General features: G+C 40.3%; 1 protein-coding gene across 1 annotated transcript; it reads right to left on the bottom strand.

Moving 5' to 3' along the window:
• Positions 1–5329: 5329 nt before the first annotated feature.
• On the bottom strand, positions 5330–6349 carry LOC141516609 (proto-oncogene Mas-like). The gene has a single exon (XM_074227620.1). It carries the CDS (start codon positions 6347–6349, stop codon positions 5363–5365), a length of 987 nt encoding a protein of 328 aa, XP_074083721.1. The 3' UTR covers positions 5330–5362.
• Between the last annotated feature and the right edge of the window lie 7607 nt (positions 6350–13956).

Genomic DNA, 13956 nt, shown 5'->3' with positions numbered 1-13956 from the left:
GAAATCCATGAGAAGGAAAGAAAAAACATGTTTCAAAAAGTGGACATAGTATGCTTTGCTCTGAATTCAGACTCTCTCTCTCTCTCTCTCTCTCTCTCTCTCTCTCTCTCTCTCTCTCTCTCTCTGGAGGTGGATGGCATTCTCCATAATAGATCATTTAGGATTGTTCTTGATCCCTGAACTGTTAAGAGGAGCTAAGTTCATCAAAGTTGCTCATTGTTAGTGTATACAATGTTCTCCTGGTTCTGCTCATATTGCAGCAATTCATGCAAGTCTTCCAAGGCTTTTCTGAAGTCCGGCCACTCATGATTTCTTACAGAACAATAGTACTCCATCACATTCATATGCCATAATTTGTTCAGTCATTCCCCAATTGATGGGTATCTCCTCAATCTCCAATTCTTTGCTGCTACAAAAAGAGTTGCTACAAATATTTTTGTACATGTGGATGCTCTTCCCCCCACCTTTTCTGCTCTCTTTGGAATATATACCTAGTAGAGGTATTGCTGGGTCAAAGGGTGTGCACAGTTTTATTGCCTTCTGGTCATAATTCCAGATTGCTCTCCAGAAAAGTTGGATCAGTTCACAACTCCACTAGCAATGCATTAGTGTCCCAGTTTTTCCACATCCTCTCCAACTTCAATCATGTTCTTTTTTTTGTGATTTTAGTTGATCTGATGAGTATGAAGTAGTACCTCAGAGGTGTTTTAATTTGCATTTTTTCATCAAGAGTGATTTAAAATATTTTTATATGACTTAGCTTTCATTACTTTGAAAACTACCTCTTCATATCCTTTGACAATTTAGCAGCTGAGTAATGGTTCTTATTTCTATAAATTTGACTCAATCTCCCATATGTTTGAGAAATGAAATCTTTATCAGAGAAACTTACTATGAAATTTTTTTCACAGTAATGATTACTAACTATATATTTTCCTCCATCCTATTTCCCCCCTGTTCATCATGTCCATTATCAAAAGGATCTTGCTTCTAATGTTTACCTCTCCCCAAAATGCACTCCCTTCTATCAGTTCCCCCACCTTCTCTTATCCCCTTCCCTTCCTACTTTCCTGTAAGGTAAAAGAGATTTTTTTACCCCCAACTGAGTGTATATATATTATTCTTCCTTTGAGTCAGTTCTGAAGAGAATAAGATTCATGTGCTCTATCCCTCTCCCCCACCCATTTCCTCCTCCTCTGTAAAATCTCTTTCAGGTCTTGTTTATGTCAGATGATTTATCCTATTCTATCTCTCCCTTTTCTTTTCTCCCAGTATATTTTTCTTTCTTATCCCTTAATTTAAATTTTTTAAAGATAATCCTGCCATCACATTCTACTTATATCTCTGCTTTATGTCTACATATATTCCTTCTAACTGTACGAATAATGAGAAAAATTTTAGGAGTTATAGATGTTATTTTAGGAATTTAAGCAGTTTAACCTTATTGAATTCTTTGCAATCTCTTTTTCTGTTTACCTTTTTATGCTACATTTGCATCTTGTATTTGAAAGTCAAATTTTCCATTCTTTTCATCAGGAATTCTTGGAAGTCCTCTTTTTTCACTGAATATTTATTTTTTTCACCTGAAGGATTATACTCAGTTGTGCTGGGTGGAAGATTTTTGTTTGTAATTCTAGCTCTTTTGACCTCTGGAATATCTTATTCCAAGTCCTCCAATCCCTTAATGTAGAAGCTGCTAAATCTTGTGCTATCCTGACTGTGATTCCATGAAATAAGAATTGTTTCTTTTTGACTACTTGTAGTATTTTCTCTTTGATCTGGGAGATCTGGAATTTGACTATAATATTCCTGGGAGTTTTCTTTTTTGGGTTCTCTTTCAGGTGATCACCAGTGGATTCTTTCAATTTCTATTTTACCCTCTGGTTCTAGAATAGCAAGGTAGTTTTCCTTGATAATTTCTTGAAACATGATTTTTTGATTTTGATTTTCAGGTAGTCCAATAATTCTTAAATTATTTTTCCCGCATCTATTTTCCAGATTAGTTTTCTATCTTTTTACTTTTTATTTTATTGATTGTTTCTTGATGTCTCATAAAGTCACTAGCTTCCACTTTCATTTTAATTTTTAAGAAATTATTTTCTTCAGTGAGCTTTTGTATTTCCTTTTCCATTTGAGAAATTCTCCTTTTTAAAGAGTTCTTCTCTTCATTGGATTTTTGTATATAGTTTTTCATTTGGCCAATCCTGCTTTTCCAGGCATTATTCACTTCATTGGATTTTTGTGTCTCTTTTACCATTTGACTTATTCTGCTTTGTAAAGTGTTATTTCCTGCAGTAATTTTTGGTTCCTCCTTTACCAAGTTATTGACTCTTTTTTCACGATTTTCTTGGATCAGTCTCATTCCCCCCCCCCCAATTTCTTCCCTACCTTTCTTACTTTCTTACTTACTTCTTAAATTCTTTCATGGCCTGAGACCAATTCATATTTTTCTTTGAGTCCTTGGATGTAATAATTTTCACTTTGTGATCTTCTGAGTGTGTATATTTTGATCTTACTTGTCATTACAATAACTTTCTATGGTCAGAATTTTTTTTCCTGTTTTTTGCTCATTTTCCAGCCTCTTTCTTGACTTTTAAGTCTATGCAAAGTGGGACACTTTTCCAAGGGGAACAGGATTTTTGTGAAGAGGTTTTCAGAGGTAATTCTGAGGATCTGTAAGTTTTTTGACTCTCTTAAAATGGTATGATCTAGGGAGAAGAGTGTTTACTACTCTGTACTGTTAACTGTTTTGTGAGGGACCACAAGTATTCCTTTCAACCTTGGAATTGTGACCAGTATTCCTGTTCCTCTATGACCACAAGCTCTGCTGTGCTAGTAGTGTTCCTGCTCACACTGTGACCAAGACCCAGTACTGTGAGCCAGATTCAAGTACAGGCAATGCAACAGAGACCTACTCCTGGTACCAGCAAAAAGTATTCTGTAAATCTCCTTCTAACCCATTGTCCAATCCCCTTACCCTTTGTGTGCTGAGAGCTCTGGAAACTGCTAAAGGCTCCTCAGAGGAGGTGAAGTGTTTGCCCAGTCACACAGTTTAGAGGTTGTATTTGAACCTCTTTTTTCTGATTTCAAACCACTCTCCAACCACCATGCTAGGCTGATTCTCAAAGGCAACTTTACAAAGTAAACAAAGCTTCAAAACTTTGTTTTGAATAACTTTGGAACATAGTGAGGGAACCATTACCCCATTTTACACATGACGAAATAAGCATAGAAATCCAGCAACTTGGCCACAGACACATATCCAGGAAGTGTGGGAGCTGAAGTCAATGGAGCCTAGAATTTCTGGTGCTGGGTTCACTGATTCAACCCCTGGACCACACTGCCTTGTCAATCCAGATGATTGCTACCTGTGCCAAGCACTATTAGCATGACACCACAGATCATCAACAATGACAGGCAAGCACCAGAATGTGATATTTGGTGACTGAATGCTCTGAATCAACTTGTTTCTTGATGGACTAATTGTTAGTTTGACCTTTCCTCCCAGACTTTCCTTGTGTTCTCTTCCTCTAGGAGACAGCCAGACAACACAGAATACCCCCAACATCAGGTGAGCACTAGCGTGTGACATCTGGCAATACTGCAACCAGACCATCCCCAGTAGGCCTGTTTCCAATTTATCAGGTCATGGGGTGGAACAATTCTGGTAAAGGCAAGTGAGAAGGATGCTTTGCCCAACATGCCTCTTACTATAATAAACATAATGGTGCAACTTATGTCATCAATCACTTGATTGGTTGGTGTGGTCCACTTTGATACTGAAGGAAAAGTGGTAGGTACTGGAGATAAGAAGGAAATAGCCTCTGCCCTCAAGGAACTTCCATTTTACCATGTTTCAGCCCATTACTTTTTGTAATCATTTGCTCATTCCTCTTTCCTGAGGTGCTCAAGGTCTTTGAAGGACCTGGAATGGGTCATGGTCCACATATGTCTGGAGTGGATACAAGGCCCCATTTCCATTTGGATAGAACTCATGCTTTCATCTAATTCTGCCTTCTGTTACCCTTTGCTCAAGTGAAAAATCCCATCCCACTTTTCATCCTGGTCCAGTCTTTCCTGGGGTTTCAAGTTGTGAATCTGCGCTCCTTCTGTGTTCCTGGAAACTGTGATAATGGTGATGCTGCATCTGGTCTATTTGGGTGTCCCCTGAGTCTGTGTCAAGCTCAGGAAAAGATTGATTGTCCTCTCAGGACTGATCACACTTCCAGGCTCAAACTGGCTGAATTTCTCTTGGGTCTTTCCCAATTTTCTATTAATTCCTTCTTTGGCTTTCTTGTCCTTTGCGTGAATATGGCAGATTTATCCCCCATCTTTCTGGTCTGGGCACCAGATTGTTCTGGAAAACTTTAGTATAGAGGATGGGAAGAGGAAATCCTCCTCCCCCTTCCCCCTCCACCTCCCGGACATCTGCCTGGCTCAGCCTCCAACTGAGTATTTCCTGGGAAGACTTCTCTGGTTTCCGGACTTTCCATTTGGGTTTCCTACCTACCTCTTCTAGGACTGCTCTTTGACCCCAGGCATGTCATGGGCTATCTTGGGCATATCTTTAGGTCCTGGGATTGGTCTAGTCTTAGGCCAAGTTTGGGGGAAAGAAGGTTTAAGGAACAATATACTTCTCTTCATTGTGCCTCTATTTCCTCATCTGTAAAGTGAGGAGGTTAGATGGTTTCTGATGTCCCTTCCAGCCTCCAACCAGTGGTTCTCCTCCTTCCACAAACATTTATGGAGTGCCTACTGTATAGCAGTTATCTCTATGAACCCTCTGAGCTCAAGCTCATCCTCTGAGATTTACTGACTAGTAGATTTAACACATATATAAAGACCACAGTTCTTGCTTACAGTCTAGGAGGAGGAGAAACAAATAACAATTTTTTTTTTACTAGAATCAAGACTTTCCGGGATATGCCGGAACACCCGCACACAGGGACAATGTGGCATTGTGGATAGAACCCTGGACTTGGAGTCAGAAAGACCCGAACTTGATGTCTTCTCTAGCGTTTGTGGGTTATAGGACCCTGGTCAAGCCTTTGAGTCTGTGGTGCCTTGTCATCTGGTAAATACGAATCATCGCTGTGGCCCTGACCTTACAGAGTTGTTGAGAGGCCCTAAGGAGATTTGAAGAAGCGCTCTGAAAGCTTGGAAGAGTTCTGTGAGTTTCAGCTGGTATGATTATTGTTTTCCTCTGTCCCCAGATCGTAAATTCAAAGTTATTCTAGCCTTGGTTTCCCAGGGGAAAAATGTGGAAGCGTTGCGGGGAGGGGAGTCACATCTTTTGTCGACAGTTTGGAAAGCTGCAAAGGATCCTTGATGAGAAAGCCTTCACACTCACGTGGTTTTAGGGCTACTTCTGTGGGTCCCTCTTCCTTATGGTTTCTGAGTTGATGTCATGGAGGGTCGTTCTAGTTCCTCTCCCTTGGAAGTCCTCCTTGAAGACTTTCAAGAGAGACACCTTCAGGGACTTTCTTTTCTTATTCTTCCAGAGGTTGCCAACAAAAAAGTAAATGGCAGGGTTGGCACTGCTATTTATGCAGGAGAAAAGCTGAATGATAAAAGAGACAGACTCGAGGAAAGTCACTTGGAAGCCAAAATGGAGAGCAAACCAAACCTTTTGGGGAAGGCCAAAGACAAGGAACACGAGGATGGTTACCAAAATGATGATGTGGAGCCTGGCAGGATGGTGATGTTGGGATCGCTTCCAGGACTTCAGGAAGAGAATCAGGCTAGATATCACCATCAGGGGGGTAAATACCAAGAAGTTGAGGACACAGCAAAAGATACTAATGCCGTATCTCCAGGTCTTATAGGTGTACCCCATGTAGATCTCAAAGTAAAACTCCAAGAATGTCATGAAGACTGAGAGGAACCAAATGAAAGCACAGATGAAAGGAGATTTCTTTTTCAAATGGTGGTATCTGTACCAGAGAGGATACAGCATGGACAAACACCTCTCTAAACTGATGACCGTCAGGAAGCCCAACCCTGTATTATACAAAAATATGTTGAAAAGAAGGGTTCCATGACATATATAAAACATGGAGCACTTGGTAAGCTTGCTCGAATATACATAAAGAATCTTGGCAAGGTACCAAACTACTCGTCCCAGGAGGAAACTGAAGTCAGCAACCGTCAGATTGAGGATATAGATGGTAAAGTGATTTTTCTTAATGTAAAAACTGAGAAACCAGAGAACAATGCCATTTCCCAGCAGGCCACACAAGCAAATGATCAAATTAAAGAAGACTACAATGGAGAATTCTGTACTAGGATCATTTTGGGGGAAGCAAGTATTCATTTTCTGACTTTCATTACTGGAATCATTGCAGTTCATCTTTAAATAGGTAGGGATTATCAATTTGTGAAAAAGTAAATGTGCTGCCTCAAGAGGTAGCGTCCCACTCCTCAGAAGTCTTCAGATGGATGCTGAATGACCACTTGGGTAGGTTACAATGGAGACCTTTTGTATGTGCGTTGGATACTATGATCTCTGAGGTTCCTCCTAATTCTCAAATCTTGTAATTCTGTGATACAGGATTTGCCTTGTCTGGAGGTAGTAGGATAGAATAAGGATTTTCTGGATCTTTCTCATATACCTGCTAAAAATGAGAAGAGAGATGTGAGCTGATGACCCTGAGGTTGAGGCTACAATCTACCAGAAAAATGGTAGTGGACTCAAACCAGGCATAGATAAACTAGAGCAACTTTCTCTTTGTCAAAGCCACAGATATATTGAGTGCCAAGTGTCTGAGGGTCAGATTTGAACTCAGCTCCTCCGGACTCCAGGGCTAGTGCTCTATTCACTGCAGTTGACTTGTTCCTTGAACTTGACTTCCACCTGGACTGATAAGATCAATTTTTAAAGGTCACTTAGGGGAGCATTGACACTCCAGGGACTTGTTTGAGCACCCTAAACCTCAACTGGGCTGAACCTGTCAACTCCCTGGTAGTTTAGTTTTGATATCAATCCATAAATATTTATTATGAAGATCCCATGAGTCAGGCTCAAGTCCAGGGAAATCTAAAGGAAGCAATTCAGTTCAAGGAGTTCACAAGCTAATGGATTCCAGTGATACAGGAGTAAAAGGAGAACTATTTTATAACCACACTCTCAGTAAGAAATATGGATGCAAGAATTTAAAACAAAGTTATAGCAAAAGATCTTAGCAATATATTTGTTAGACATATACATAATAACCAAGTTCAATTTATGCAATTGTTCTTGTAAACCAGGGCTGTCCAACCTTACTTTTAAAAGTTTTTATTGAAACAAAAGGCAATATATTTTGATTTGCCATTTTAGCGAGAGCTCTGTGGTAGCCCGGCTTCATTTACTATAGCATAGAGTAAACCCACAGGGAACCTGTATAAAATTGCATTGTAGGCTGCATGTTCCCGGCAGGCTGCATTTTGGACTGCCCTGATGTAAGCAACAAAGTAACAAAACATGGAGACTGTAACTTTTTAAAAAAAAATAGATCTGTGATTTCATTGGCATTGGGTGCTCCAGATAGTCCTCAGCTCCCTCTACCAATACTGGTCAGCAACTACCCAGTCTTAGAGCATTGTCTAGGGGCAGAGGGGAGCTACGTGCCTTTCTTAGGGTCCCACAGCCAGTATGTATAAGAATCAAGAGTTGAATTCGGTCCTTGGCTTCATGCCAGACCTTTACCCACCATGCTCTTTGCCTCTGGAAATGCTATGGCAGTGATGAAACAAATGATGGAAACCTCACTAAAGAGGAGGACACACTATTCTGTTTTGTAGGAGATAACCTGATGGTTTAACTTTTGGAAATTCAAGAGAATTCATGAAGCTCATGATTTTGCTTATTTTGTATTGTTCTGCATCACAGATGCTATGAATCAGCTCAATTAGTTTCTTCATGAATTCACTTGAATTTTCATTTCCAGAATTATGTTCAAAAGGAGGGGGAAGAAGGTTCGTCTTGTTTTATCCCTCTACTTACTGAGAAAGCTTCCAGTGTTTCATCATGGAAATAAGAAGGCCTGGTCCTTTTAGACATATGAACCAGTTCATGAAGAAGGGACCTTGCATGTCTATGCTTTTTTAATGTTTTAGCTAGAAGTTAAGTGCTATATTCTACAGTTATTGAGGGAGAGAGGCAATGACAGAGAGACGAGAATGAAAGAGAAGAGACAGAGAATGAGAGATAATGAGAGGGGAGAGAGAAAATGAGAGAAAGGGGGCAGCTAGGTGGCGTAGTGGATAAAGCACCGGCCTTGGAGTCAGGAGTACCTGGGTTCAAATCCGGTCTCAGACACTTAATAATTACCTAGTTGTGTGGCCTTGGGCAAGCCACTTAACCCCATTTGCCTTGCAAAAAAAAAAACCTAAAAAAAAAAGAAAAGGAGAGAAAGGAGAGAGAAGACAGAGACAGAGAGAGAACAAATGAAGAGGAAGCCAGTCCCTAACACACATATAAAAGATTCTTAGAGGTAGAGTCAGTAAGTCAGTCAACAAGAAATGACTAAATGTTTGTTCTATGCCAAGCAACATAGAGCAAGGTGCCCAGTGAGAAGTCATGTGGAGCTGTATGAAGGGTGGGCAGAGGCAGATGCTGCAAGGAGCCAGGACAAAACTAGGACTGTGGGTAGCTTGGGTGCCAAGGATAAGTTGTGCTGCTGAAATTTCCCCTACCCCCACCACACACCCTTAGGTGTTATTTCTGTTTCTCCTTATCTCCTTGGACACAAAGTCTGTTTACTTTCTTCATTTTAAACATTTACTTTCTCTTCATAAACAGTATTAACCACAGGCCTTCACTAGTCTGGATATACTTTGAGAATGAGATGAAGAGGAAACAATTGAGGGCGAAGCATTTAGGCTTAGCTAGAAAAAGATGAAGAATTATGATCTTTTGACACAATGTACTAGAATATGAAGGAATATTTCTCCTAGGAAGTCCATTGAGCAATGAATGAGTCAGAAGGAGGGCGAGGAAGGGCTGCTAACAAGGGGGAACTAAACAACCCTCCTCACCGACCCATTTTAATCCAGTGATAGTCATGGAAACAACCTTTAAATAATCAAGCTTCCTCTCCTGTCCAATCTCAGATCCAGTGAACTCATACTGAGGTGGGAAACTGTGAGTATGGGATGGGACAGATGCTCTCACTTTTGGTCACCATGACTGTTTTACATAAAGAGTTTTCTTTGTTAATAATAATAGCACTTTGCCAATATTATCTCATTTTATCCTCACAAAAACCTGGGAAGGTCAGTGCTATTATTCTCCTCATTTTATGTAGGAGGAAACTGAGGCAGGCAGAGGTCAAGTGACTTGCCTGTGTATTTGAAGAAAGATCTGAACTCACCTTCCTGACTGTGAGAACAGTGACAAGTTCAAGAGGGGTAGGTGAGGATAGGAAGGGGGATATCATTATGACATAATTTTTTAAAAAAGAAATCATTTAAAAGCCCCAATGTCCTGGCAGGGAATGAATCCATTTGCTGGGCATGGGTTGTAGGCAACATCTTTCCTAGTTCCAGGCAGAAGGGAGCATGGCAGCCAGCTTATCCAGCTTGACTCTGGAGCTTAGGGGCCAGTGATAAGATCCCAGAGAGTAACCAGCCAAGCCAGGGTTCCAAGCAGAATCCTGAATCTAAGATCACCTCCCTCCATTAGGGTTGAAGGAAGACTGGCTTCAGTTCCAAGGCTCCCAGGACTCTGAGGCAGGGATGATAGAAGATGGAGATTGGATTCTCACTTGCTGTTCACTAGAGGCTAATTCCCATTTGGGATCCATAGTGAGCAAGGCTAACTGGCTTTGAGTTCAGGATTTGCCCTAAGAGAAATTCACCTCTGGGTTTAGGTGATAAAGTAGATAGAGCACTGGCCTTGGATTCAGGAGGACAGGAGTTCGAATCCAGTCTCAGACACTTGCTACGTACCAGCTGTGTGACTCACTTCACCCTGATTGCCTGGCATCCAGGGCCATCTCCACTCATCCTGATTCCTATCTGGCCACTGGGTCCAGGTGACTCTGGAGGAGAAAGTGAGGCTGGGGACTTAGCACAAATCTAATTCCCATGCCTTGTCATGGCATCATCTCCCTGATGTCATGGGCTTCTTCAAAAATGAAGGACCCACATTGAGAGATGTGCCCAGGATTTAGTGTCACAAATCGGCCTCCCCTTATCTGAACATTCTCTGATAAATCCTTGCTTCTGGCTCTGTCCTGACCGCACTGGGCACCTTGCTCTATGCTGCTTGGCACAACACAACATTTAGTAACTTCTTGTTGGCTTACTGACTTCACCTCTAAGAATCTTTTATATGCGTGTTAGGAACTGGCTTCCTTTTCATTTGTTCTCTCTCTCTGTCTCTGTCTCTCTGTCTCTTTGTCTCTCTGTCTCTCTGTCTCTCTCTTTCTCTCTCATTCTGTCTCTTCTCTCTCCTTTCTCTCATTTTCTCTCTCCCCTTTCATTATCTCTCATTCTCTGTCTCTTCTCTTTCTTTCTCTTCTCTCTGTCATTCTCTTTCTCTCTTACCTCTCTCTGTCTTCTCTCTTTCTTTTTCTCCTCTCTCATTCTTTCTCTCTTCTCTTTCATTCCTCTAATCACAAGAACTTAGACTTTTGTAACACTGTACAATTTAGAAGCCATCACACCCAAAGAGGCAGGTGGTGCAGACATAATTTCCCATTAGATGGATGAGGGAGTTGAGGCCCAGAAGGAGGAAGTGATCAGCCTGAGGTCCCACAGCTAGTGAATGGCAATATCGAACTCGAATCCACTGCCCTTTTCATGCCAGCCAGCACAGAATGAGGAAGACATTGGGGAACAGTGGTCCTGTCTGCGAGAGCTGCTTCTGGGGTTCATCCTAAGGGGGGGTGTGAGCATGTGCATGTTAGAGCTTCTTATTCTCCCCTCCCCATTTTTTGAAGGCATTAAATAAAACTATAATTCTTTCTTCAAAGTATGTACTCAGACACAGAATATGGAGGGCTGGGATTGTCCCAGATTCCTTTGCTTCACTTTTCTAGACTTTGCTCAGGAATTTTTCTTACAAACATAATTGTTTTTCCTTAAAAAATCTCCATCAGCAAACATAATTAAACCCTGTTTCTCAATCTGCTCTGAATCTGGGGGGAGAGGGGGGAGGAGGAATAGGAGGAATTGCCTTGAATTGCATATGACTTTTAGATTTCTACTCTACTTATCTTCCCTCTGCACAGATCTGAGGATTTGTTAATTAAATCAATTATAGGTGTCCCCCTCCAGCTCCACCTCCCCCACATCCTCTGGGACCCTTGCTACCTTTTTGCTGTGGTTTGTTTTGGGTAGTCACTTGTGTCATTCACAGTTTGAGCCCACATCTAATGCATTTCCTTTTTACTGCCTTTATGAACACATTTTATTGCTCCAACAAAATGTAAGCTTCATGATGGCAGGGACTCATTTCCTGGAAATTGTTTTTTTTATACATCCTTTGTGTCTGGCAAAATGGCTTACACGTTTTTGGGTGGGGTTCCTGAGAAGAGGGAATTCCTGCTAAGATTCCCTTGGCCAATGCAGATTAAGCAACTTGTCCATATTTTATCCTAAAGCCACAGGCTCTAGTTCTTTTTAAAAATATTTATTTTATTTTCCCCCATTCCATGTTATAACAATTTTTAACATTCATTTTTGAAATTCTGAATTCTTCATCTTGTCCTACCCCACCTCATTGAGAAAGCAAACAATTTGATAGAGGTTATAAATGTGGTCATGCAAAGCATTTCCATAATACGTTATGTTATAAAAGAAAAAGATCCCCCCCCAAAGTCATCTCAAGAAAAATAAAGTTAAAATAAAAGCATGCTTCAATCTGTATTCAGACACTCTCAGTTCTGTTTTGGGGAATAGATAGTATTCTTTAATCTAAGTAATTCAGAGTTTTCTTGGGTCATAGTATTGCTAAGAAAAGCTGTGATTCACAGCTGATCATCCTACAAGATTGCTATTTCTTTTCACGTTGCATTTCACTCTGCATCGGTTCATATAGATCATCTAGGCTTCTCTGGATTCATTACATTTATCATTGCAGCATATTTTATACATTATATACATTTTATACATTATCTTACAGCACAGGAATAATCAATGCCATTCATGGATCCCAATTTGTGTAGCCATTCCCCAATTAATGGGCATCTTCTTTGCTTACAATTCTTGGCTATCACAAAAAAGTCCTGATATAAACATTTTGGTTCATGTGGAGAATTTTGATAGCTTCCTTGAGGTAAAGACTTAGTAATATAGTCTCAGATTTACTTCATTTGCATAAATTGCTTTCCAAAATGTTTGTGCCAGCTCATAGATCCACCGACAATAGATCAGTGAGCTTATCATTCCATAACTCCCCCAACATTGTCTGTTGTCATTTTTGGTCAACTCCAGCAATTTGCAGGGTATGATGGAAAACCTCAAGGTTATTTCAAGGAAATAATATTTCTCATATTATTAGTAATCTGGAACATTCTTTCATATGGTGGCAAATTTTGAAATTCTTTTGAGAACTGCTTACTCATAAGGTTTGTCTATCTATAAGGTAATGACTAATAGTCATAAATTTATATGTGTATAAGGAGGCATGCATATTCATGCACACATATATAATAGCTTATAGCTTTTGGATACCAAACTCTTATCAGAGAACTCAAATACAAAATCTCTCCTCCCAATTTGATCATTTCCCTTCTAGACCCAAATGCATTAATGCTGCCTGTGCTGAAACTTTTCCATTTTACGTCATCAAAGTTATCGATTTCATCTTTTGTAATTGGTTCTCTATCTTATTTGGTTAAGAATACATCTTCTGCCCATAGCTTTGAAAAGCACATGATCTGTTCCTCCTTTAATTTTTTCATTGTACAGTCTTTAATATCATTGATACCTATTCATTTAGAATGCATTGTGTAAGTGTTGGCCTGAGTAGAATTTCTACCAGACTGTTTTCCAGTTTTCCCTGAAGTTTTTATCAAATAGAATTATATTTCCTAGGTAATTTGTTTTCTACTTTTTCAACACTGATTATTGAGTTCCATTCTTTCTGATTCTCTCTTGTTTAGCCAGTTGCATTGACTTTTTTTGCCAATGTTTTGGATGATTGCTGTTTTGTAATCTAGCCTGGGTTCTAGAACTGCCATTCCTCCTTCCCTATTTTTCATCGTCGCCAATGATAATCTAGATATTTCATTTTTCTAAGTGAATTTTGTTATTGTTTTACCAAGCTCGATAGAATAACCTCCTGTAATTTTATTGGTAGGTAATGAATTGGTTTTTTTCCAAGTGGATTTGCGATATTTCTAGGACATCCATTTTGAAATGTTCAATAGCTCATTCCTGATGCAGAACTGAAGCTCAAGGGAGAGTCTGGGACCAGATATATAAATCTGGAAGTCATCTGCATAGCAGTGGAATTAATTTCATGTACGTTGATGAGATAACCAAGAGACAGAAAACAGAGAGTGAATAGAGAAAGGGATCAAGGACAGAACCTTGGGGCACAGTCATAGGCAATGTGGCACAGATCCCCTAAAGAGTTAAAGGAGGAATGTTTAGACAGCTAGGAGGAGAATGAGGAGAAAGCAATGCCATGAAAACCCTGGGAGGAGAAGAGGGTATCAACAGGGTTGAATGAAGCTGAGATTTCAAGTAGGATGCAGGCTAAGAAAAAGCAAGATCAGAAGAGCCAGCAGTGGCACAGCAATTGGCATCCATCCCTGAGTCTGCCATTTCTATTCAGTCTATGTACAGGTCATGATAGTATCCATGATGCCATTGGTTTGCTTTGAAGATGAAGGATGAACAGCAGTATCAACAGCAATGCAAGTAGCGACAGCAACCAAACCCAATGAAGAGCCAACTTTGAGGAGTGATCCGCTTAATGCGCTTATATAGTCCAACAGCGAACTGACCCAGCAGCAAGATGCT

This window comes from Macrotis lagotis, chromosome 3, assembly GCF_037893015.1.
Source record: "Macrotis lagotis isolate mMagLag1 chromosome 3, bilby.v1.9.chrom.fasta, whole genome shotgun sequence".
NCBI lineage: Eukaryota > Metazoa > Chordata > Mammalia > Peramelemorphia > Peramelidae > Macrotis > Macrotis lagotis.
Note: the sequence above shows the minus strand (reverse complement) of the source record. Positions and strands in the feature narration are given on the sequence as shown.

Coding starts and splice junctions, on each gene's coding strand:
- LOC141516609 (XM_074227620.1), bottom strand. CDS start 6,349: ATGAACTGCAATGATTCCAGTAATGAAAGTCAGAAAATGAATACTTGC.